Source organism: Jaculus jaculus, chromosome 5 (assembly GCF_020740685.1).
Source record: "Jaculus jaculus isolate mJacJac1 chromosome 5, mJacJac1.mat.Y.cur, whole genome shotgun sequence".
NCBI lineage: Eukaryota > Metazoa > Chordata > Mammalia > Rodentia > Dipodidae > Jaculus > Jaculus jaculus.
In genome coordinates, this window is record NC_059106.1 from 126,819,800 (window position 1) to 126,845,094 (window position 25,295).

Here is a 25,295-nt window from a genome sequence, read left to right on the forward strand (position 1 = left end):
TTACATGGGTACTGGAGAATCAAATCTGGGTCCTTAGGCTTCATAGGCAAGTGCCATCCAGCCCACTTATTTTTTAAAAAATATTTTATTATTTATTAGAGAGAGAGAGAAAGGAAGAGAGAGTAGGAAATGCCTTAAGCATTAAGCCATCTCTCCAGCCCTGCTTATTTTAAAAAAAATTATCTGTTTGCAAGCAGAGACAAAGGCAAGAGAATGAATGGGCATGCAAGGGCCTCCAGCTGCTGCAGTCGAACTCCAGATGCATGTGCCATTTTGTGCATCTGGCTTTAAATGGCTACTGGAGATTTATTTATTTATTGGCAGCCATGGTTTCACTTAGGCTGGCCTGAAACTGGAAATCCTCCTGCCTCAGCCTCCTGAGTGCTATCATTACAGACTTGCACCATTTAGCTATCCTTGACTTTTTTCTTTCTTTCTCTTTGTTTTTTGTTTTTCGAAGTAGGGTCTCACTGTAGTCCAGGCTGACCTGGAATTCACTATGTAGTCTCATGGCGATCCTCCTACATCTGCCTCTCTAGTGCTGGGATTAAAGGCCTGTGCCACCACACCCAGCATTATCCTTGACTTCTTGACTCACTCTCCGTATCCAATTTTCAGGAAATCCTGTTGGTTCTGCCGTCACAAACACATCTGAAATTCAAACACTCCTCCCCACTTGGCTCCATCACCCTAGGCCATGCCTCTGGCTACTGTTTATCTTTGCCTTGCATTCTTACAGTCACCTCGTATCTGGTTCCCTGCCGTTCAGTGGCCAGATTATTTTAAAACATAAGTGAGATCTGTCACTGTCCTACCCCGGTCCCTCCAACACTTCCCCATTGCAGAGAAAAGCCAAAGGCCTCAGAAAAGCCTGCGTGGCTCTGTAGTTTTCTCCCCTGCCATGCTACTCTCTGGCCATACATCCCTTCCTCCTCTGTGGCCACGTTGCTTTCCCAGCGCTTCACCGGACACACAAGTGTCCCCTCCGCCAAGATGCATGGCTCTGTCTCTTGCCTGCACCACTCACTCTTCCTCCAAGTATGTGGAGGCCTACACTTCTGGTCTTGTCATGTCTTTAAAACTGGACTTCCACCCAATTTTGTCCATCTGCCTACAGAACGCGCCACTTCTCCATATACATTGGATTTACAGTGACTCGGAGGAGGATGTTCATGGAACATGGGTTGCAGTGTCTAGAACTGCCTGGCATCATTCCGGCTGCTCAATGAGCAGGAGCTCCTCTGAGGAAGGACAATCTGGAAGGCAGGGGTGGAAAGGAGCAAGAGCTGGCATCACAAGCAGAGACTGCATAGGCAAATGAGTGTAGAGACGCCTAGGCCCAGATGGAGGTCTATGGGGCAAGCAGAGACGACATCCGAGAGGCTGGTGAAATCTCAGAGAGGTCACATGGTGGGCACCAAATAGGCGAACACTCACAGGGAAACAATGGGTTAGGTGGCTGTGGGGTTTCAGTGACCATCATACAGTGGACAGAATGAAATGGACGAGCAGGAAGACTGAAGCAGGACAGCTGCGGTGGGCAGAAGGGGCAGGGAAGCTTTCAGTGGCATTGTTCAGGAAAAAGCCACGAGACTCACTCAGAGAACTGGAAGGTGAGAAAAGGGCCAGCGAAAGGCACGGGAGGTGCCTTGGCCTGGCTAGTGCACCGGATCCGTGGGGTCCTTGAGAGGGAGAGAGTGGGAGCACGGGTGGGTGAGCCAGGAAGAGTCTCCACTGACCGGGACGGTCGTGAAGGGGGCGGCCGCGCCGAGGTGCGCTGAGAACGGGAAGTGAGAGCTGAAGTTCGGTGGCGCCGGCGCGGGCGCCAACCCAGCGAGCGCAGACCCGAGCCGGCGGAGAGGCACAGCCGGAGCGCAGTCGCGCGGAGCGCCGCCCTACGGCCCGCGAGAACCCCCCTCCCTCACCCCCGGCCCCGGCGGCCTCGCCCCAGGCCCGGCTCTCCGACGAATCGGGAGGCGCACCGGGCTCCTCGGCCTCCGAAGTCCCGCCCCAGACTGGCTCACCGCCAGCCAATGGGCGGCCGAGCCTGGGCGCCCAGTGCGCGCTGCCGGCGCGGAGCCGGCTCAGAGCGAGAAAAGCGAACCCAACCCGTCGGGGCCGCCGCTCCGGACCCGCCAGCCGCCGCCGCGCGCCGCCCGCCGCCCGCCGCCGCCTCCTCCCCCCCGGATCGGGTGTACTGTCCCAACCCGAAAGTCCAGTTCTGCGGCCCGGCAGCGGCGAGTGAGCGCGATGACACAGGAGTACGACAAGTGAGTGAGGCGCGGGCGCGGAGTCCGGCCGCGAGGGGCCATCGCTGCCCGCTGCCCTGCCGCCCGCCCGCTCGCCCCGGCGACGGGCTGAGCTGGGCGCCGGCTCCGAAGGCCCGCACGGCGGCGCGGCGGGGGGCGGTAGGCCGTGCGCTCCGTCCGGCCCGCCGCCTTTACCTCCCCTTTGTTCGGTGCTGCCTGCGCGGGGGACACGCGACCCTGAGCGGGGCCTTTCCCTGCTTCCCGGGTTCGCATCCCGGGAGGGCGCGAGGACCGACGGGGCGGTCGGGGTCGCCTCTCCCCAGATGCTCTAATGGGTCTTTGGGACGCGCTTCGCGACGGACAGGTAGACTCTTGGCAGTCGGCTGCCTTGTCACCCACGGGCTGCCAGAACTCCCAGAGATTTTGGGGCAGGTGGAGGTGTCCGGTGTCCTGGCATTTTGTTTTTCCTGGCTGGTGTGTGAGAAAACTGCTGTGGGTGCTCTTTGCCACTGGCCTCGCTGATGGTAATTAATTACAGATGACCGTGTTTTTACTGTTCGGGACGATCAAGCGGAAGAAACTGAAAACGGGGTGATAAGCTAGGAAATACTGTACAATCCGTATGCCTTTGGGAGTCCGTGATTTTAAAGAAGCATTTAGACAGGTGTTTAATGATAGTGTAAGATGTGCTAAGACGCTTGTGGAACTAGGGTGAAGGATAGTTCTGTATTTTATTTGCATCTTTTCTGTAAATATAAAACTGTTCCTAAAGACCAAGCCAATCAGTAAATCCCAGGCAGATACTTTCATAATTATTTGTTAAGGTCATTGTAGGTGTGCTTGTTTTCTGGATGAAAAGGTTAAGATATGTGTGGAGTCAGGAAAAAAAAAAAGGATTAATTTTGTCCTGTAGAATGTGCGGCTAAATTGTTGCTTGACTTTAATTTTAGCAGCCTGAAAGAGCACTTATGGAGGGTCTGTGGGTCATCTGAAGACACTGATGGGACAACAGCTTGATAGTCATAAAGAAGTAGATTGCAACTGCTCTTGTGTTTATTTCTTGACTTATTGTTCAGTTAAGGTAAAAGTCCCAAAGCTAACATTTTGGCCTTAGGCACACTTTGGAAATATAAAATGCCTTCCGGGTGACCACAGACATAAAGTCACTTGAAAAAATATTTATTTTTGATACTTGTACGAGTTTAGGGTGGGGGTGAGAGAAGAAGGGAAGCTGAAAAACTAGCATTACAGCAATCAGATGAGCCAAGTGTTGGCATAGTCTTCTGCAAGTAGCTATTAGACTATTAATAATAGCTCAGTAGTGCACCAGGAAATCTCCCTGAGGTACCACTGCCTCAGTAACTGTTGGACTATGGACCTGATGACTTAGGGAATGTCACTGTAACTTTATTATGTTAAATCTTGAGATTTGTATAGACAGCCTTCTCCATTTTTTAAGCAGGTTGTCTATTTTGAACAAACCTTTCTGTTTGTTTCATGTTAAAATAATAGGCTATCTCCAGACTTGAGCAATTAGGATTATATTCCTAGGTATGAGTAAAGATACAGGCTCTGAAATAGCTCTTCCTTCAGACTGAGGGTGAATGAAATTTCTGGACTTTGCCTTCCCTTTTCAAGAATGTCCTCCTTTTTCTTTTCTTTTTCTTTTTCTTTATTTATTTGCAAGCAGAAAGAGAGGAGAGAGAATGGGCACACCAGGGGATGTAGCCACTGCGAATAGACTACAGATGCATGGGCCATTTTGTGCTTCTGGCTTTACATGGGTACTGGGGAATCGAACCTGGTTGCTGGGTTAGGCTTTTGCAGGCAAGCACCTTAACTGCTAAGCAATCTCTCCAGTCTGTCCTCCTTTTGCTATATCTGTTTTTAAAGTGCCTGGGTGACTGCCAAACTCTAACCTTTGTTGATTACTTGAAAAGATAATCAGTCTTTCTACACTCACTTTTCGAAAAGGTAGGTCACCTCTAGGCCATTTACATATTTCATTTGTGTGTTGCAATGAGAACTGATCCTTAAATTTGCTTGTTAGAACAGTGACAATTCAGAGGAGGTGCGGACATTCAAACCCATTTATTCCTTTTAAAAAAATAACTGCTTCATCTTGCTAAAGTCAATGTTCCATTTTTTCTCCTTATTGACTTACTAAATAGTCCCAACTGCACAGTTGTTGAGACTGTTTACACTGCAAGGTTTTGGAATCAGTAATGTTTGCTTGAATCGTTTAAATTAAACCTTCTATAAAGCTTCACTAAGCTCACCATTGACTTTTCTGGATTTTTCCCACCAATCTATACTGTTACTGTGAAATAGTCCTTGCCCACTATGAAAAACAGGTAAAAATATTCTTTATTTTTTTTTGGGGGGGGCGGGGTGCTAGGGATTCACAAGGGAAAACTCAGGGCTCTAAGCAGAGTAAGTAATTACACACTGTTCTCTTAAAAACTAGTAAAGCCTTTTAAAATCATATTTCTCCACTTGTTCAAAAATAATCTCTTTAAATTCAGTGGCTTCATATACAGTAGGGTTCACTCCCATGCCAGAGAATGGTGCCTCTGTATTGATTTATAGTCCCCTTTAGCTACATTCCATGCTCATTCTGCTGGTAATCAGTGGAGTCTTCTCTGTCATATGCCCTGGAGGACTAAGCCAGCTATCTCTTTTGCTTCCTGGCCCTCCTCCCTGCTCCTGGGTCTCAGAAGCAGCCTCGGCGGGTGGGCGGGGGATGGAGGGAGTAACATGTAGCAGCATGAGGAACCGTCTGTGGGCTTGGGAAGAGGGTGCAGGCTGCGTGTGTTTGAGGAGACGTTCCCTTTGCCTCACTGTGTGTGTTTATGCAGAGCATTTGAATAGCTTGGTGGCTTCTTGGCGGTATTTGGTGTTTTTACAAATAGTAACCCCTGGGTAGATGCCTACCATGGATGGCTTGGCTTCAGGTTTTCTCCCTGGTCTGTGTCTTTCTGAGGGACCCATGGGTCTATACCTAAGTGTCTATACCTGCCTGTTGGTTTTGTCTTGATTTGACTTATGAGGATCATTGATGAAACTAATAAATCATGAGACAATTTAAAAATGGGTCTTTAGCAAAAGTGTTTCATGTCCATAAAGTTCATCCTTAATTTTTTGGAAGTTTTTACCTAAACGTTTTAAAAAGACATGCCTTCTGGAGGAGTTTAACATCATTTTCTTGGTACTTGATTTGCTGTGCTGGGGATGGAACCTAGAGCCTTGCCTATACCAGGCAAGTGTTCCGCCATCTATAATTATTTCCTGGCGTGAAGCCATGTCCTATATTATAGGACTGTCAAGGAATCGTAAGGTTCTTAAAAATCAGCTTCTGATGCCGTACTGTAGGAAGCATGAATTTTTACTTTTTTCTTCTTCCAATTTCTCTGAAGCAAACGGCCAGTGTTGGTTCTTCAGAATGAAGCCCTGTATCCACAGCGGCGCTCCTACACTAGCGAGGATGAGGCTTGGAAATCGTTCCTGGAAAACCCTCTCACTGCAGCCACCAAGGCGATGATGAGCATCAATGGGGACGAAGACAGCGCGGCTGCCCTGGGCTTGCTCTACGACTACTACAAGGTCGGCTGCCTCTAGTCTCAGACGCACTGGATTGGGCAGCATATAAAACAGTCATTTGCTGGCAGCATGTAAAGCTAGTTGCTTCTGTAGTGACTATAAATAGTTTAATGAGTACTTTGCCTTACTGTGGTTCAAAGCTGAACATCTACGATTATAGAATCAAAGGGTTGTTTTTAAAACATGTGAAGCAGCCAGCCGCCCTGCTTTATCTAAAGGGGACGCTGCCATAAAAAGGAGGTGGGAGCTGTGTCTTACTGTGTTTGTACATTTTACCAAAGGTAGTTCCTAGTGCCATGAAGAGTGGGCACAGCAATGTTTCTTTGCAGGCAGAGTGATTGTCTTTCACTTACTTTGATTGTAGGATTTATGGGGGAAAAATCAACATTAAGAAAATATTTATTTGAGAGACAGTGAGTATGACAGGGCCTCTAGTCACTGTAAATGAACTCCAGATACATGCACCACCTTGTGCATCTGTGGGTACTGGGGAAGCGAAACTGGGTCATTAGGCTTCACAGGCAAGTGTCTTAATGGCTAAGCCATCTCTCCAGCCCCATATATTTTTTTTAGTTAATTCTGGGACCTTCTGGTTCTAAGATCAAAAATATGTTCTGAGGTTTTTGTTTTTTTTTTTTTGCATTATATGTGTGTAGGGTGTGTGTATGCATGTTCATATATGTGAGGGTTACATGTGTGTATGTGTGGAGGCCAGAGACATCAGGTCTATTTAATCACTGTCTACCTTATTTGTTGAGGCGAGGTCTCTCTGTCTCTCTTTATTTATTTTTTTGACGTGGGTCTTCCTCTAGTCCAGGCTGACCTGGAATTTACTATGTAGTCTCAGGTGACCTTAAACTCACAGCAGTCCTCCTACCTCTGCCTCCCGAGTGCTGGGATTAAAGGTGTGTGCCACCATAGCTAGGACTCACCAATGTGGCTAGGCTAGCTAGCCAGGTTGCCCTGGGGATGCCCTGTTCTGCCTCCTGGTGTTACAGGCAGGCTGCCACGTCCCCTGGCTTTTATGTGGGTGCTGGGGATCTGAACTGTAGTCTTCACACTTGCTTAGCGAGCACTTTGTCCACTGAGCCATCTTTCCAGCCTCAGAATATGTTTTGTTGCTGTTTCTAGACATCTGGACTAGTCTTAAATATCACCTGTACCATAGAGGGTTTTTCACATGGTTTTCATTCTCTGAAGAGGACACTGCTCATCTGCCTCATTGTCCTCATTAGAGTCCCCAGAATTCAGCTGCCATTCACTGATGACATGTATCACACCGGACATGTGGTCAAATGTTTGTCACTTTTCGCTCTGATGTCCTGCCACTGTGATGTATTTAGCTGAGGTTCCAGTTCTGCTTTGGTTCATGCCAGAGGCTGTCTTCTTCGTGGTACAGCATAGTGGCTGCTTGGAGCCTGGCATGCTTTTCCTTTACCCTGACCATAATAAGCCAGGCATGGTGGCACATGCCTTTAGTTCCAGTACTTGGGAGGCAGACGTAGAAACATTGTTGTGAGTTCAAGGCCAATCTGAGACTACAGTATGAATTCCAGGTCAGCCTGAGCTAGAGTAAGACCCTATCTTGGGAAAAAAAAAAAACAAAACAGTTCACAATAGGAGCTGGAGAGATGGCTTAGCGGTTAGGGTGCTTGCCTGCAAAACCTAAGGACTCAGGTCCAATTCTCCAGTACCCACAGAAGCCAGATGCAGAAGGGGCACGTGCATCTGGAGTTTGTTTGCAGTGGCTGGAAACACTTGTGTGTCATTCTCTCTCCATCTGCCTCTTTCCCCCCCCCCAAATAAATAAATAAAATGTATTCTTCTAAATAACAGTACCCTGAGTGGAAGCACAGCTTTTGCCAGGTGGCTCTTGTCTAGCTGTTTCCATGTGTAACTTGCGTGCATTTATTGTGCTAGTACCGCTGCCTTCGTAAAGATAGGAACTGCTCACTTAGCTCTGGGAAGAAATGAATTGTCTCCTGCCTGCTCCTTGACTTTGCATTTGGCCTGAGAGGAGAGCAGCGTGGTGGAGTGGTTTGGAGGTTGAGGGGCTCCGTGTGGCTTCAGCAACTTCTCTGCCAGGTTATGTATACAAGTGGGTACAACCAGGCACAGGTGTTTCTTCTTCTTTTTAAAAAAATTTTTATGTTTACTTTTATTTATTTATTTGAGAGAGACACACAGAGAGAGAAAATGGGCATGCCAGGGCTTCCAGCCACTGCAAAAGAACTCCAGATGTGCGTGCCCCCTTGTGCATCAGGCTTACGTGGGTCCTGGGGAATCGAGCCTTGAACCAGGGTCCTTAGGCTTCACAGGCAAGTGTTTAAACGCTAAGCCATCTCTCCAGCCCAGGTGCTTCTTTGAAGATGTGACACCCATACCCCAATGATGGTGTTTCTGAGACCCTGAGCTTGTCGGACAAGTAAGGAGCAGTTGCTACTGACTCTTTGCGGTGGTGCAGACTGAACGCTCCTTGAGAGCAGATGTGCCTTCCTCAATTGAGAGTGCTGCAAAAGAAAATAAAAGGTGGCTTCTTTAGGTAAAGCCTTCTCCATTGAATCAGGACTGACTTCTTTTCACATGTGTTAGGTTCCAAGAGAGAGAAGGTCGTCAGCAGCAAAGCCAGAGGGTGAGCACCTGGAGCCAGAGCACAGCAAAAGGTAAGGCTCCTTACGGGTGGCAGAAAAGGCACAGTGGAGGACAGCGTGCTCGCCCTGCCCAGGAAATGGGGGGGGGGTGGGGGGGTGGCGGGGGGGGCGTGGGGAGAGGTGACAGGACAACTCCTCACTTGGCATTCAGATCTTCTTATTGATTTGTGTCTGTTATTCTGAGAAGTTAGACTTTTTTTTTTCTTTTTTGGTTTTTCAAGGTAGGGTTTCACTCTAGCCCAGGCTGACCTGGAATTTTCTAGGTAGTCTCACTCAAGGTGGCCTCAAACTTACGGTGATCCTCCTACCTCTGTCTCCTGAGTACTAGGATTAAAGGCGTGCACCACCATGCCCAGCTAGAAGTTAGATGTTTACTTATTTACTTTCACTATTTATAAAACTATTTTATTTATTTATTTGAGGGAGAGAGATGAGGGGGTCATGGAGATGGAGAAAGAATGGGTGCGCCAGGGCCTCCAGCCACTGCAGACAAACTCCAGATGCATGTGCCATTTTGTGCATCTGGTTTACACGGGCCCTGGGGAACAGAACCTGGATCCTTTGGCTTTTCAGGCCAGCGCCTTAACCACTAAGCCATCCCTCCAGCCCTAAAGATATTTTTTTTGTTTACTTATTTGGGGGAGGGAGAGAAAGAGAGAAAGTGCACCAGAGCCTCTAGTCATTGCATACAGACTCCAGACGCATGAACCACCATGTGCATCTGGCTTATGTGGGTATTGGGCAATTGAACCTGGGTCCTCAGGCTTTGCAGGCAAGTGCCTTAATGACTAGGCCGTCTCTCCAGCCCTGTTTTTGATTTTTAAAAACATTTAAAAAATATTTATTTATTTAATTATTTGAGAGAGAAAGAGGCAGAGAGAGAGGGAGAGAGAGAGAGAAGAAAAGACAGACAGAGAGAGAATGGGCATGCCAGGGTCTTGCAACCAAACTCCAAACACAGGTGGATACTGTGGAGTCAAACTTGGGTCCTTAGGCTTTGCAGACAAACTCCTTAACAACTAAGCAATCTCTCCAGCCCAGTTGTTGTTTTTGAAACAGGGTCTCACGTAGCCTAGGCTGGCTGTGGTCTCCTGATTCTCATGCCTTTGCTTTTCACCTCCTTGGCACAGAAAGGAAGAGCCAAGAGAGGAATAGAGCCAACTAAGTTAGCTTTGTCTTTTGAGTGATGGGCCAAGGTGACTAACACGCTTCGTGTGGGAAGTCAGCACTTGGCTCTTGAAAGAAATGAACTGTCCATGAACTGGCCCTGCCCGTTTCTTTGACTCTGCCTATGGCTTGAGAGGAGAGCAGCGAGATGGAGTGGTCTAGAAGTTGAAGGACTCGGTGTGCTGGGATTACAGGAGTATACCACCCCCAACTGGTTTATGCTTTGCTGGGGATTGAACCTAGGGCCTTGTGTGTACTAGGCAAGTACTCTACCAACTGAGCTATATCTCCAGCCCAAGTTATTTGTTTATTTAGGCTAAGTTCCTGTTCCTAGAAACAAAAGCATCAAATTTCTGGTCCTCCAAAAGGATTTTTTTTTTTTGAGGTAGGATTTCACTGTAGCCCAGGCTGACTTGCAATTCACTGTGTAGTCTCAGAGTGGCCTCGAACTCACTACAACCCTCCTACTTTCGCCTCCTGGCCTCCCTAACTGGGATTAAAGATGTGCACCTCGATGCCTGGCTCAGAGGGATTTTTTTTTTTAAGTTTTTTAAATACATATTTATTTATTTATTTATTTGAGAGTGACACAGAGAGAGAGAGAGAGAATGGGCATGACAGGGCCTCCAGCCACTGCAAATGAACTCCAGATGCATGCGCCCCCTTGTATATCTGGCTAACGTGGGTCCAGGGGAATCGAGCCTCGAACCAGGGTCCTTAGGCTTCACAGGCAAGTGCTTAACCACCAAGCCATCTCTCCAGCCCTGGAGGGATGATTTTAGTGAAAACTTTATGTGTTTGCTCATTTGCTTTGAGACCCTGTTAAGGAGGATGTGGTAGTGTGCACAGGGTCTTTTAAAAAAATACTTGGTAGCCAGGTGTGGTGGCACACGCCTTTAATCCCAGCACTTGGGAGGCAGAGGATCACCATGAGGTCAATGCTACCCTGAGACTACATAGTGACTTCCAGGTCAGCCTGAGCTAGAGTGAGACCCTACCTTGAAAAACAAGAAAAAAAAAAAAAAACAACTTGGGAGCTGGAGAGATGGCTTTGCAGTTAAGGTGCTTGCCTGAAAAGTGAAAGGACCTAGGTTCCATTCCCCAGAACCCATGTAAGCCAGATGCACTAGGTAGTGCACATGTCTGGAGTTTTTTCCTAGTAGCTGAAGGCCTTGGTGTGCCCATTTTCTCTCTATCTGTCTCTCTCTCAAAAAAATTAAATTAAATTAATTTAAAGCATTTTAAAAAATAGCTGGGCATGTGGCACATGCCTAATCCAAGCACTTGGGAGGGAGAAGCAGAAGGGTGGAGAATTCAAGTCTGCCTAGACTGTAGCTAGCAAGACCTTGTCTCAGAAACAGCAGGGATTGGAGTTGTAGCTTGGTGATGGAACATTTGCCTAGCATGGAGAAGGCCTTGTGTTCAAGCCCCGGCTCAGCAAAAAGAAAAGGAAAAATTAAATACTAATGATTATTGAACAGTCACCTGAATAAAAGTGAAGTAAATTAAATAGCATTCAAATTCCTCTTGAAGGTATTTTTGGTTAAAACTTTCATAGAGTTAAATTAAGACTTTACTTTATGGTCATGAAAAACTTAAACATTCTAAATTGTCCCATATTTTATTAATAATAAAAAAATAAGGGGCTGGAGAGATGGCTTAGCAGTTAAGGCGCTTGCCTGCGAAGCCTAAGGATCCAGGTTCCATTCACCAGGTCCCACATAAGCCAAATACGCAAGGTGGTATATGCATCTGGAGTTTGTTTGCAGTGGCTAGAGGCCCTGGCGTCCCCATTCTGAGGAGGCAGAGGTAGGAGGATTGCTGTGAGTTCAAGGCCAGCCTGGGACTGCAGAGTTAGCCTGGGTTAGAGTGAGACCCTACCTCAGAAAAAACAAACAAAATAGTAGGCACGGTGGCATACACCTGTAATCTCAGTGCTCAGGAAACAGACGCAGGAGGATTATGAGTTCAAGGCCAGCCTGATCTAAGGATTGAAACCCTGTCTCAAAAAAAAAAAAAAAAAGACATTTAGAGAAAGAATGATCAGGAATTGCCGCCTCCCGACAAGCATGCCCTTCTTGTTTCCGCATGCACACAGATTTGGTGTGGCTGTGGTTACAGTCACAGATAGGCTTTGGTAGTATGCTTTCTACCACTTAATTTGTTTCATAAATATTTTCCATGTTGTTACTTGAGTCTTCATAAATATCTGTTGGAGAATGGCATATTTATGGCTTTTTTACACATTTATTTTTTATTTATTTATTTTTTGATTTTTTGAGGAAGGGTCTCACTCTAGCCCAGGCTGACCTGTAATTCACTATGTAATCTTAGGGTGGCCTCGAACTCATGGTGATCTCTTACCTCTGCTTCCCAAGAACTGGGATTAAAGGCATGCACCATCACACCTGGCTACTTTTACTTTTTTTTTTTTTTTTTTGGTTTTTCGAGGTAGGGTCTCACTCTAGCCCAGGCTGACCTGGAATTCACTATGGAGTCTCAGGGTGGCCTCAAACTCATGGCAATCCTCCTACCTCTGCCTCCCGAATGCTAGGATTAAAGGTGTGCACCACCACGCCCGGCTACTTTTACTTTTTAAAATGGACCTTTTCATATGGTAGGAGAAATACTGTAAGCACATAGGTATTCATTACCTGCTTCAGCAGCTGCCAATACAGTTTCTCCTTCCTCTTTAACATTCAAATTAGTTGGTTTCATTTTATTGATTTTGCTGGAGTAATTAAAACAATTTTTTTTTGTTTATTTTTTATTTATTTATTTGAGAGTGACAGAGAGAGAGAAAGAGGCAGAGAGAGAGAGAGAGAGAGAGAGAGAGAGGGAGAGAGGGCTTCCAGCTACTGCAAACAAACTCCAGATGCGTGCACCCCCTTGTGCGTCTGGCTAATGTGGGTTCTGGGGAACCAAGTCTCGAACTGGGTCCTTAGGCTTCACAGGCAAGTGCTTAACCACTAAGCCATCTCTCTAGCCCAATTTTGCTGAAGTAATTTAAAATAAACTGTATTGCAGCAATATATCTTTTTTATTATGACAAAGCTTCAGTGAAAAACTTCATATTGAGACAAGTCCTTCGAAAGTTATTTAGGTTAAGTAAGAACTCCTGCCTCAGCCTATAGACTTTCTTTCTTTCTTTTTTTTTTTTTAGGATAACTTCTCAGGAGTGACTTAATGGTTCAGGGTTTGATCTTGAAATGTACAAAGTACCAATTTTTTTCCCTTTAACATTTCAGGGGACTTTACAAAACAAATCCATGGGCTTGGGATGTAGCTTCATGGAAGAACGCTTGCATGTAAAAGGGCCTGAGTTCTATCCCCAGCACCAAAAAAAAAAAGACAAAACAAACAGAATCCCCCACATACACATTACCTGCTCACTAGAAATAATCATGCATTGTCCAGAATACTTTTGGACCCCAAAATAATTTAATACAAAACACCTACCAGTGTTCTTTGGAAAGGAAATCCAGATGGCATCAGTATCAGGACTATAATGGCAAATATTTCTGATGTGTGTACCCAGAGTCCCTCCTTTCATTCCAGTCTCAGAACCCTGCCCCCCCTCCCCCCAGGACAGACACCATTGCTTCCGTATTTCACAGATGAGGGTTAGGTACTGAGGGATCAAGTAGTTTGCACAATCAGACACAGATTTGAACCCGAGTACTCTGACGCCAGAGTCTGATCTGACGCCAGAGTCTGATCAAATTACCCTCAAGGTTATAGTAAAAATATTACTGAAAATAGCGCTTATTGGAGGAGAGCTGAGTCCTCAGCATTTCAGAGATTTTGCTTTTGCTTTTGGGTTTTACCCAACCGAATGGCGATGAAGTGTTCACTAGTAGTGGGTTGTGCCATTTTCTGTGGAGTCTGTCTCTACTGGGTGTGTTATTACCGTGAGGAACCTCAGTCACCAGGGGGTGCAGGGTATCTGCAGTACTGTGTGCCATGCATGCATGAGGCCCTACCTTCAGCCCCAGCACCACCCTCTGCCAGTTGTCAAAGAACTTTATCAACATCATTTTGAAAAGTTTTCTTTCTCCTTCCCTAAAGAAACAGCATACCAAGTGTGACCGAGCAGCCCCTCATTTCTGCTGGAGAAAACAGAGTGCAAGTACTGAAAAATGTGCCCTTCAACATTGTCCTTCCCCATGCCAACCAACTGGGTGTTGATAAGAGAGGCCATTTAACAGCTCCTGATACAACAGTCACTGTCTCCATAGCAACTATGCCTACTCACTCCATCAAGACCGAAATCCAGCCACATGGCTTTGCAGTGGGAATACCCCCAGCGGTGTACCATCCCGAGCCCACTGAGCGCGTGGTGGTTTTCGACCGGAACCTCAATACTGACCAGTTCAGCTCTGGTGCTCAGCCCCCCAACGCTCAGCGGCGGACTCCAGACTCCACCTTCTCTGAGACCTTCAAGGAGGGTGTTCAGGAGGTACAAGAAGCAAAACCATCTTCCTAAGACAGCACTGTATTTGTATAAGTATTTGGTTGCACCTTTTCCTTGTTATGTAAGCTTGAAACTCAGCCTGCAATGAGCGGATCCGGAGTAAATGATTTTTTTTTTTTTTTAAGAGAAAAGACTCATAGGTATAATATGTAAGCTAAGCCTACAAATCCAGAAATTATCAAGGGCACATGGCTAATCTTACCAGCAGCTGAGTTAACAATTAAGATTTCTGCTAAGAGATTCTCTGGGGAGAGAGAAAGGGAGCCCATGTGTTATTGTCCATTAACCACAAGTTTATTTCCACCATCTGTTTTCAACTTTTGAATATTTTATTTTATTTTTATTTATTTGAGAGAGAGAGAGAGAGACAAAGAGAGAAAAAGAATGGGCATGCGAGGTCCTCCAGTCACTGCAAATGAACTCCAGATACATGTGCCACCTTGTGCATCTGGCTTATGTGGGTCCTTTGGCTTTGCAGGCAAGTGCCTTAAATGCTAAGCCATTTCTCCAGCCCTGTTTTCAACTTTTATACCAGACCCAAGCCAGCTCCTGAAGCTAGCCTTAACCTTTGCTGGGTGCTTCATGGTTGGTGGCTGTCCAGGAAGGAAGAAGTTCACAGGTACATCTTGTGAAATTTCAGAGTTGTGACAGTTTATGATCGTGTACATCTCAATCAAGTATAAACTAGAGATGCATGATGTTGGAAACACTTCTCACTGTCCTTATGGTGGAAAAAAAAAATATTTGTCCCAGCTTGTGGAATTAGGAGTAGAAGGTGGCCACTCCCAGTGAAAGGTACTATCAGATTTGCCCAGCCCTGGTGCGAGTGTAGCTGCTAGCCCCTGTGACATTACGGATGCAGATCCTAGACTTGAACATGGAGCATGTGTGAAAGCTGGGAGGGAGAGTGGCTCAGGGGTGCTTAGTGAAAGCTGTATATGATGGTCTTTATTTACTTGAGTGGTATAGAAAAATGGATATTTTGGTTTTTTTTAAATATTTTTATTTTTATTTATTTTTTAAACAAACTCCAGATGCATGCACCACTTTGTGCATATGGATTTATGCTGGTACTGGAGAATTGAACCCAGGTAGTTAGGCATTGCAGGCAAATGCTTTAACCACTGAGCCATCTCTCCAGCCTATATTTTTTTATTTTATTTACTTATTATTTATTTGAGAGAAAGATGGGCAGATAGAGAGAATGGGTGCACCAGGGCCTCTAGCCACTGCAAACAAACTCCAGATGCATGTGCCACCTTGTGCATCTGGCTTACATGGGTACTGGGGAATCAACCCTGGGTCTTTAGGCTTCCCAGGCAAGTGCCTTAACTGCTAAGACATCTCTCCAGCCCTTTTTGTTTTTTATAACATTTGTTTTGTTTTGTAAAAATTTATTTGAAAGAGAGAGGGAAGGAGGGAGAGGGGAAGAATGGGTACACCAAGGCCTCTAGCCACTGCAAATGAACTCCAGATGCATGCGCCACCTTTTGCATAGGTTTACATGGGTACTGGGGAGTTGAACCTGGGTCCTTAGGCTTCTCAGGCAAGTGCCTTTAACCACTAAGCCATCTCTCCAGCCCTTCTTTTATTTTTTGAGGTAGAGTCTCACTCTAGCCCAGGCTGACCTGGACTTCACTGTGTAGTCTCCAAGTGGCCTTGAACTCATGGCTCTCCTCATACATCTGCTTCCCAAGTGCTGGGATTAAAGGCATGTGCCGTCACACCAGCTTTTCATGACATTTTTGTTGATTTTTTTTGTAGTAGATTTAGAATTCTTATATTGAAACAAACCTTGAAAGAGGGTTGTGGGTTGTTATAATCCACACTCTGTATGGTGTGCCAGACCTTGGTCCTTGGTAACCATGAAAACAGTTAAATAGATGTGGCTTATTACATTGATATTTCAGGTTTTCTTCCCCTCGGACCTCAGTCTGCGGATGCCTGGCATGAATTCAGAGGACTATGTGTTTGACAGTGTTTCTGGGTAATAGTTGTCTTTTAATTTAACTTTTTAAATTTCAGCATTTATGATCTCTTGCCTGTTTGTAACCTTGATTCTGACAAATCTGGGGTAGCTGTGGCATACTTTCTCTTCCTCTGGCTCCGAGCCAGCTGTGGCTTTTATCTTCTGTGGTCTGGGCATTTGCTGCAGGACATTTGATTTGGGGCTCTGGTTTCCAGTTTCCTCAGCTCCTGGTGTTTGTGCTTTTTCTTCCCTGGCTTCCTTCTCTGATGTGGCAGGGTGGACTCTGGAAGGAGAGATGGGGCACTGAACTAGATTGCTGGGGCCCCTTTTATTCCCAAAAGTTTATAGTTAGATGAGCATTTAGGAGTAACTTTTAAGTGGATGAAGACCTTTTTTTGGGGGGGAGGTTGAGGGTTTTGAGGTAGGGTCTCACTCTAGCCCAGGCAGACTCACACCTTAAGTTTGTTTTGTTTTTAAGTCTAGGATTTCAATTTATCATTTTATGTATTTTTTAACATGTATTATATTTTTAAATAAAAATGTTTATCTAATGTCAGGATGCTTGTTTGTTTGTTTTTCAAGGCAGAGTATCACTCTAGCCCAGGCTGACCTGGAACTCACCCTGCAGTTCCAGGCTGGCCTCAAACATACCTCTGCCTCCCCACTGCTGGGATTAAAAAGTGTATGCCTGAAAAAATTTTTTTTTAATCTTTTTTATTTGCAAGCAGAGAGAGAAAGAAAGAGGGTGGGAAGGAGGGGTTGAGAGAGAGAGAATGGTCATGCCAGGGCCTCTGGTCACTGCAGTTGAACTCCAGACACATGTGCCATTTTGTGCATCTGGCTTTAGGTGAGTACTGGGGAATCCGATCCAGACCGTCAGGCTTCAGGCAAGCGCCTTTAACCACTGAGCCATATCTCCAGCCCGTGTCTAGTGCTTTAAAGGAGCTTCTTGTTTGTTTTTTTGAGGTAGGGTTTCACTGTAGCTCAGGCTGACCTGGAGTTCACTATGTAGTCTCAGGTTGGTCTCAGATGCCCCTAGGGTTTGGAATAGGGTTAGCAGATTTTTTTCCTGTAACACGATAGAAAATAAGTATTTTAGGCTTTTTGGGCCACCCAAAAAGTAGTTTTGTGACTGCCCAGCTCTACTATCACTGTAAACAGGGAGCTCAGGTGATGCAGAAACCAATGGTGACTGGATTCTAATAAGATATTATTCACAAGCATAGGTGTAGTTTGCCAACCTCTAGTCTAGGAAGGTTCTTTTTTTAAAATATTTTTAAAACTTTTTAATTCATTTTTATTTAGTTAGTTGAGAGTGACAGAGAGAGAAAGAGGCAGACAGAGAGAGAGAGAATGGGCACACCAGGGCCTCCAGCCACTGCAAATGAACTCCAGATGCATGTGTCCCCTTGTGCATCTGGCTAACGTGGGTCCTGGGGAAATGAGCCTTGAACCGGGGTCCTTAGGCTTCACAGGCAAGTGTGTAACCGCTAAGGCATCTCTCCAGCCCGCCTCAGAAGGCTCTTAAGGGGCAGGTCTGAGTGGTGGCTAGGAAACACAGCATTATGGTGTACCTATGTAGAGAATTTAAATTGTACACAGAAGCAACAAGAAAGTGCTGGTGGGCCAAATATGATTTAATCCCAGGCTTCCAGCCCCTTCTGGCAACTTTGGCTTGATAAACACCTGATTGGCAGCATGTCCTAGGAGGTGACTTCCACCACACTATGACTTACTGATATCTCAGCCTGTCCTCCAAGCGTCTAGTTGTTCACACGTCATCATGGAACTTCTAGTCGGTGTTTGTAGCATCCCTGCCCCACCCAGTGTGAAAAGCTCTGGTCATTGGGTACTTGTGTTTAGGATTCTATTTATCAGGAAAAGGTAGCATATGCTGCTTGTAATATGATGCAGTTGGATGTTTGCTGGCTGGTCTGCTGTCTTAGCACACGTTCACTGGAGCCTTCCAGGACTGCAATGAAGTGTTCAGGAAACCCTCAAGGAACTCATCTAGAGATCTATGACTTCTTTGTCCTTTAGGAACAACTTTGAATATACCCTAGAAGCTTCCAAGTCACTTCGGCAGAAGCCAGGGGACAGCACTATGACTTATTTGAACAAAGGCCAGTTCTATCCTATCACCTTAAAGGAAGTGAGCAGCAATGAAGGCATCCACCACCCCATCAGCAAAGTTCGAGTAAGTTCTCCAGGGATGCCTCCAGGTTGGAAGCAGCTCTGACGGCCTGAAAGTGTCATTTGAAGCTTTAACATCTAACACTAAATAAGTTTCCCCAACACTGCTGCACCCCTCGGTGTCTTTACGCTGTGCTGCCTTCTGGTTCACAGAGTGTGATCATGGTGGTTTTTGCTGAAGACAAAAGCCGAGAGGATCAGCTAAGGCATTGGAAGTACTGGCACTCGCGGCAGCACACGGCCAAACAAAGGTGCATTGACATCGGTGAGTGGCTCGGGAGCCTGCCTGTATTCCCAGAGGTGCAAGCACCCAGCCTTCTAAATCCAGTTATTTTTGGCAACCATCAGCTTCCTGCCGAAAGCACTTGAGTTGTTATGCCAGCCACTGGTCTGTTCCAGACCCTGTCCCGCACCTCCTGGAACTGGCACACTTTCCTCACAGGGCTTGTGCCCAGGCGGGGCCTTCCCATGTGTCTCTGGAGCCAGGAGCTTTATCCAGCCCACAGAGGAGAGTCCCACTTTTTTAGCCTGCTCTCTTCTTTTTTTTTCTCCTTCTTTGTGATGTTGGGGAACATGTTCTGGGCAAGCTCTCTGCCACTGAGCTATAACTAAGCTGCCTGGCCTTTTTTTTTTTTTTTTGAGGGATGTCTTGAGGAGGTGCTTGTTATAATCTGGAGATGATAAGGAGGAGAAGAAAAAGTAAAAAGAAACACCATTGCTATGCAGTTGTTGGGTGGTCTTCCCTAGCTTCTGCGGAACGATGTTGCCCGTCTCACTTGCCCTGCGGTGCGGCAGCAGACTGGGCACTGCCTGTTTCCCAAGCCTCTGCTCCATTGTATCCACCACACAGGTGGCCCATGTTCATCTTAGGGCTGCTTTTTTTGTGCCTTCTGTGACACTCATGGTCTCTTTGGAAGAATCAGAACCAAGGGTGAAACTGGTGTTCCAGGCTGGCCTCAAATTTGTAGTGACTTTCTTGCTTCAGCTTCCTGGTTGCTGGTTTACAGGCATATGCATCACTTGGCCCAGAGAACTGAGTTCTGAACTTGGTTCTATAAAGATCTACATATTCTAGGGCTGGAGACATGGCTTAGCAGTCGAGGCGTTTGCCTGCAAAACTTAAGGATCCAGGTTCGATTCCCCAGTACCCACATAAGCCAGATGCATGGCACATGCATTTGGAGTTCATTTGCAGTGGCTAGAGGCCCTGGTGTGCCCATTTTTTTCTCTATCTGCCTCTTTCTCTCTCTCTCCAATAAATAAATATATTTTATAAAAAGATCTACATATTCTAATTTTGGCTCCATGATATTAAATTAAATGTATCTAATCTTGCCTCATACAACAAAATTTCTGGGATTCTCTATCTTCATTTGATTTCAAATTTCTAAATATCCTTTTGAGCTGCTTTGATCTCACATGGAAACTAACAGTCATGAATTTCTTCTCGTTCATCACTCCATACAGCTGACTACAAAGAAAGCTTCAATACCATCAGTAACATTGAAGAGATTGCTTATAATGCCATTTCCTTCACCTGGGACATTAATGACGAGGCAAAGGTATGTCAGAAGGTCAGGGTGCGTCCCTCTCTAGCTGTTTGAGTGTTGTGACAGCTGATCTCAATTTGCAGGGTTGCATGTTTTCACTGCTCCGTGTAAGGAAGCTGTCCGTTCCGCTTTGTCCTCCTCAGCCACAGCATCTTCACTGGCACCCTTCAACACACAGAGTCCAATGTGTGAAACCTTGGTACTGAGCTGTCAGCTGCTACTGCTCCCTGTTTGACCCCCAGTACCACCTGATCCCTCATTCACTCAGCTTCACTTCCTCATTTGCAGAGTGGTGTTCATACCTGTCACCTCCCTCCATTCAAGGGTGATGTGAGGATTAGTGCCACAGTGCTTGTCAACCTGGTGGAGTTCCTGGAGAAAGGCTTCAAAATGCAAGATATAATTAGCAATCCTCATTTCCCATCATTCCTGTGTAAACATAACTCACTAAGACTCTTCTGCCTTGAGCTTTTTCTATTGTTAATGGCCTCCAGTTAAGACGGTCATTTGGATACTCTGATGGGAGTTTTTAGTCCACTTAAAAAAAAAAGTATATTCTTAATTGTATCTACCTTTCCTAGTACATTCTTTCCTTGTAGGATAATCTCTCTGCTAAACTATTAGCATTTGAATTACTTTAAAAATTAAGAGCTTGAGAAACTGTTACTGGATAGTTGTTGAAATGAGACTGATGTCTGGTTTGTGCAGCAATCTTAGTAATGTTTTTCTCTAGAATCTAGTACAAATTCTCATTTCTTTCCTATCCTTTTAAAAAATTTATATGAGAGAGAGACAGAGACAGAAAGAAAGAGGCAGAGAGAGAGAGAGAATTGGCTTATCAGGGCTTTCTGCCACTGTACACAAACTCTAGATGCATGTGCCACTTGGTGCATTTGGCTTTATGTGGGTACTGGGAATCGAATCTGGGTTGTTAGGCTTGGCAGGCAGGTGCCTTAACCACTCATCTCTCTAGCCCTGTTTTGGAGGTTATTGAGATAGGGCCTTGCTCTAGTCCAGACTGACCTGGACTTCACTATGTAGTCTCAGGCCACTGCAGGCAGGCACACTCTGCTGCAGGCCTGGCATGGGGTGCCACATGAGCCTGTACGCATGCAGCCATATACCATACACATATACCACATTACACATATGAGCAAAAAAATCAATTGATTAATCAAATGATGAAGTCTGGGGAAATGACTCAACCGTTAAGACACTTACTTGTAAAGCCTGCTGGCCTGGATTCAACTCCCTAGCACCCAAGTGCAAAAGCAAGATGCATAAAGTGGCACATGTGTCTGAAGGTTGTTTTCAGAGGCCCTAGTGCACCCATGCTCTGTTTGTCTTTTACTTTGTCGCAAATAAAAGAATATTTTAAAAAATCAAATGAGGAGGCTCTTGGGAGTCACATGAAGTTCGTGCTGGAATTACCTTGCTGTCTGAATTGTCATGTGTGTAATGTAGAGGGGGGTCTTCCCATGGCAGGAGACAGCTGGCAAGGAAGCTCTGGTGACTGTAATGGCTTCCCTGCTGACCCACACAACCGAGTTCCAAGCCTGCTTTGTCCAGAACTGGGTGCTGAATTAAGTATCCGATTCTCGCAAAGGGGCTTCCAGGGGAAAAGTAAGTTTGCCACTTCCTGTAGTTGTGTCAGTTATGTTGAAATTAAATGCTGTAATAGAGGTTGGTGTCTGGCTTCTAAGAAGGATCAGTGAGGGGAGGTGGCCTGTGCCCTCTGGGTGCTTCTGGTCTCACAGCTCCTGAGAAAAGCTTCCTGTTGGTTACTGACTGGGAAACTGTGGAGCAGGCAGCAACCAAACTAAGTCCTGAGTTCACTTTTCTGGCTTATGTGTGACCTTGGATCGGTCCCTCAGTTCCTAAGCTCAGTTTTTGCCCTTTTGCCACTCTAGAAAAATCAAAAGCTAAAGTACCAGCTCTTTTCTCTGTCGGGTGTGGCCAGGGTTAATAAGCACTGTCAGGGCCTTAGAGATCTTGGCTAGAAGGGCCTGCCATGGGCAGGGCACTGTGTTTGTTTGATGTGTCACTCTCAAGGGTGGGAGTAAGGAAAGCTGAGACAACAGATAGGGACAGTGGGTGTTCGGTATTCATACCGAGAGAGGTTCTCCTGGAGGAGGAGGGTCTGCCAGCTTCATGCCCTGCTACCTGATGGAGGCACAGTAGGCTCACTCCCCACCCCTCCCGACCCAACACATGTGCCAATATTCAGAGTTCACAGCTCCACCTGCTCCCCAGAAGGTGGAGCGCCATTTCTTAATGAGATTGCTCCCTTTTGAAGCCGGTATCCGCCATCAGCCTTAAGTCTGTGTTGGAATTCAGCATTTAGATTCCTCGCTTTCCCTTGCCAAATTGATGTTTCTGCTTTTATGCTTAAAATAATTAATGCCTCAGGGTAGAGTGAGCAGATGTGCAAGCAGAATCCTGTATAGTTGAGGTGTTTTGTTTAATTACTTTGCCCCCTGAGAATAATCTATCTTCTTACATGGACACTTGTTCTCACTTAAGACAGGTTGGGTTTGGGGCTGGGGAGATGGCTCACTGGTTAAAGGCACTTCCTTGCAAAGTCTGATGGCCTAGGTTCGTTTTCCCAGTGCCCACATAAAGCCAGATGCACAAAATGGTGCATACATCTGGAGTTTGTTTCCAGAGGCAAGAGGCCTTGACATACTCATTCTCATTCATTCATATTCATTCCCCCTTTCTTCTTTGTCTGTCTTTTTTTTTTTTTTTCTTTTTTCTGGTGGTACTGAGGATCCAACCCAGGGCTTCATTCTTGCCAGGTAAGCACTCTACCACTGAGCTATACCACAAGCATAAGTAAATTTGCTTCAAGGATTTGTAACTTCAATTCCTTCTTTCCCATAGACATAAGAGTCTGTGGGAGTTTAGTGGCATCCCTTTCCCCCATCTCATGATACTTCATACCTTTCTGGCCATGCCACAATGAATAAACCCAGAGTTGTGACCCAGCGTCGACCTCTGAGACTTACCTATAGCTTTTATCTCTTACTTTGAGATCACTGTATTTTGAGGGAAAACGAAGGTGAATCACAAACATCTTGGCTTCCCTTGGGCAAACAGTGTCCCAGCCAGGACGGACCTCACTGTGCCTGTGCTCACTTAGTTCATGAATGTAAGCATGTACCTGCTGGTGCCATGGAAACACTAAGGAAAACACTGTTTGTTTTTGAAGTGGTCAGAGAGAAGTTGCTTTGAAAAGTAGAACTATCATAGGGTATAGACCAGTTTTACTCATTTTGTGGTTTTCCATCAAAGTTAGTCAGGCATCTTCTAAAGAGTTAGCATTCTTTTTTCCTTTCTTTTTTTTCAAGGTAGGGTCTCACTCTAGCCCAGGCTGACCCAGAATTCACTATGTAGTCTCAGGCTGGCCTCAAACTCAAAGTATTCCTCCTACCTCTGCTTCTTGAGTGCTGTGATTAAAGGTGTGTGCTACCATACCTGGCTAAGGGTTGGGATTCTCTAAACAGATTACAGTTCAGACCTTGACATTTTACTGGACAATAACTTAGATGACTTTCCTATTTTTTAAAGCTTAAGTTAATTTGTTTACTTAATTGCATGTGTACATATAAGTGTACCAGGGTCTCTTACCATGCAAATTCACACCAGACACATGTACTACTTTATGTGTCTAGTTTTATGGGTGTGGCTAAGGAATTGAATCCAGGCCAGCAGGCTTTTGCAAAGCAAGTGCCTTTAACCACTGAGCCATGTCCCCAACCCCAGATTTCTTGCCGCTTGCTGCATAGCTGAGACTCCTCTTGGAGGTAAGTTCATCAGAGAGAAGCAGTGGCTATCTTTGAAACATGGGAGATTGGCAAGTGCTGAAGTGCAGTAATTATAGGGTAAGACATGAGGGCCCTGGCTACCAGTGGAAGAGTGGATGGGGGCAATGAGGGACGTACAGTGAGGCAGGGCAAGTGCAGCCATGCGGACATTTGCCCCATGCCAGCAGGTACCTTTCACACAGCAGCAGCCAGACGAAGTTGCCACAAGCAAAGCCTCATGCTAGCTGCAGATTCTCTGAACTCCAGATCTGTGGTCCCACGCTCTAACACTAGGATTGTGGATTGTTAAATAGGCTTTGTGGGGTAGCCTGAGGCCTTAATCATAACATCATGGTATCTGAAGAAAGATGCACGCTACTTCACACACGAACTGTGGGGACACAAACACTTGGTCACTTGGAGCTCTCTGTTGCGCACTAGTTTCCGTGTCTCCTAACCCGAGTGAGTAATTGTGAACATGTTGCATGTCTTGGCCTAGAAACTCATTTCTTGCTTGAGTGGTAACCTGAAACATTTACAACAGCATTGAGATTTGGTTAGTGATATGAAGTGAGGACCTCTCAGAGCCTGAAGATCTAAAATAAATAAAGGAAAAGAGAAGTCAGGGAGAGAACTACGTTCTTTGAGGGCCTGTTTTCAGCAGTGCTGTACTGTGCTGTGCTGAGGGGCTGTACCTGTGTTCATACTCTCCCCAGCACCGTCCAACAGCACTTAGTCCTTTGAGATTCTCCTTGTAGCTTGGTGATGAAATGAGTCCTCTGATGAAACAAAACTCTAGATCCTAAATTGGATAGCAAGAGCTGTTGATGGGAGATTGTTTATCGCCATCCTTTCAAATGTACACGTTGTTTCTGATAGGGCAGCATTGTGGACTTTCTAATAGAAGTTCCTTCAGAAGAGCACTATTGCTGTGCAGTTCACTGTGTGGTGATCAGCTGTAGAGGATTGGAAATTATGAGGCAAGAAGGAGTTCCTTGAGTCTGCTGTGGCCTGGCAGTCCTCTCCCAGGACACTCTGCACCAAGGAAGGCCAGCCAGTAGTGTCCTGGGAGTGGCACTAATCACAGTCCATGAGCCAGAATGGCAAAGAGGAAGATGACCATCAGCTCAAGATTTATTTATTTTTTTTGGTTTTTCTCACTCTAGCCCAGGCTAACCTGGAACTCACTATGTAGTCTCAGGGTGGCCTTGAACTCATGTCAATACTCCTACCTAAAGGCATGAGCCACTCCACCCGGCTTATGTTTTATTTATTTATTGAAATATAGTGAGAGAGAGAGAGAGAGAGATCACACATGAGAGAGAGAGAGAGAGAGAGTGAGAGCATGATGGGCGCACCAGGCCCTCTAGCCACTGCAAAGTCCAGACACCTGTGTCACCGTGTGCATCTGGCTTATGTGGGATCTGGGGATTCAAACCTGGGTCCTTAGGCTTTACAGGCAAACGACTCAACCACTAAGCCATCTCTGTAGCCCGGGTCAAGATTTTTTTGTTGTGTCCAGGTAGATATGATCTTTGTGACTATTAAGCAGATCCCTTAAGGATGTAATGAATTCCAGAGATATAAAGTACCTAACCAATGTGTGTTTCCTTTTTCTTATCTTTTTTTTTTTTTA

The 25,295-nt window shown here is 45.8% G+C and overlaps 1 protein-coding gene across 1 annotated transcript in view; it reads left to right on the plus strand.

Annotated features, from left to right (window-relative positions):
* Positions 1-2,160: 2,160 nt before the first annotated feature.
* The window catches only part of Grhl1 (grainyhead like transcription factor 1), a 66,098-nt gene continuing 42,963 nt past the window's right edge, over positions 2,161-25,295 (plus strand). The window contains exons 1-8 of the mRNA XM_045149363.1: positions 2,161-2,270; positions 5,666-5,852; positions 8,442-8,512; positions 13,736-14,126; positions 16,052-16,128; positions 18,151-18,307; positions 18,457-18,568; positions 19,771-19,865. Coding sequence (XP_045005298.1) covers positions 2,251-2,270; positions 5,666-5,852; positions 8,442-8,512; positions 13,736-14,126; positions 16,052-16,128; positions 18,151-18,307; positions 18,457-18,568; positions 19,771-19,865 — 1,110 coding nt within the window. The 5' untranslated portion in view covers positions 2,161-2,250. The remainder of the gene's footprint in view (positions 2,271-5,665; positions 5,853-8,441; positions 8,513-13,735; positions 14,127-16,051; positions 16,129-18,150; positions 18,308-18,456; positions 18,569-19,770; positions 19,866-25,295) is intronic.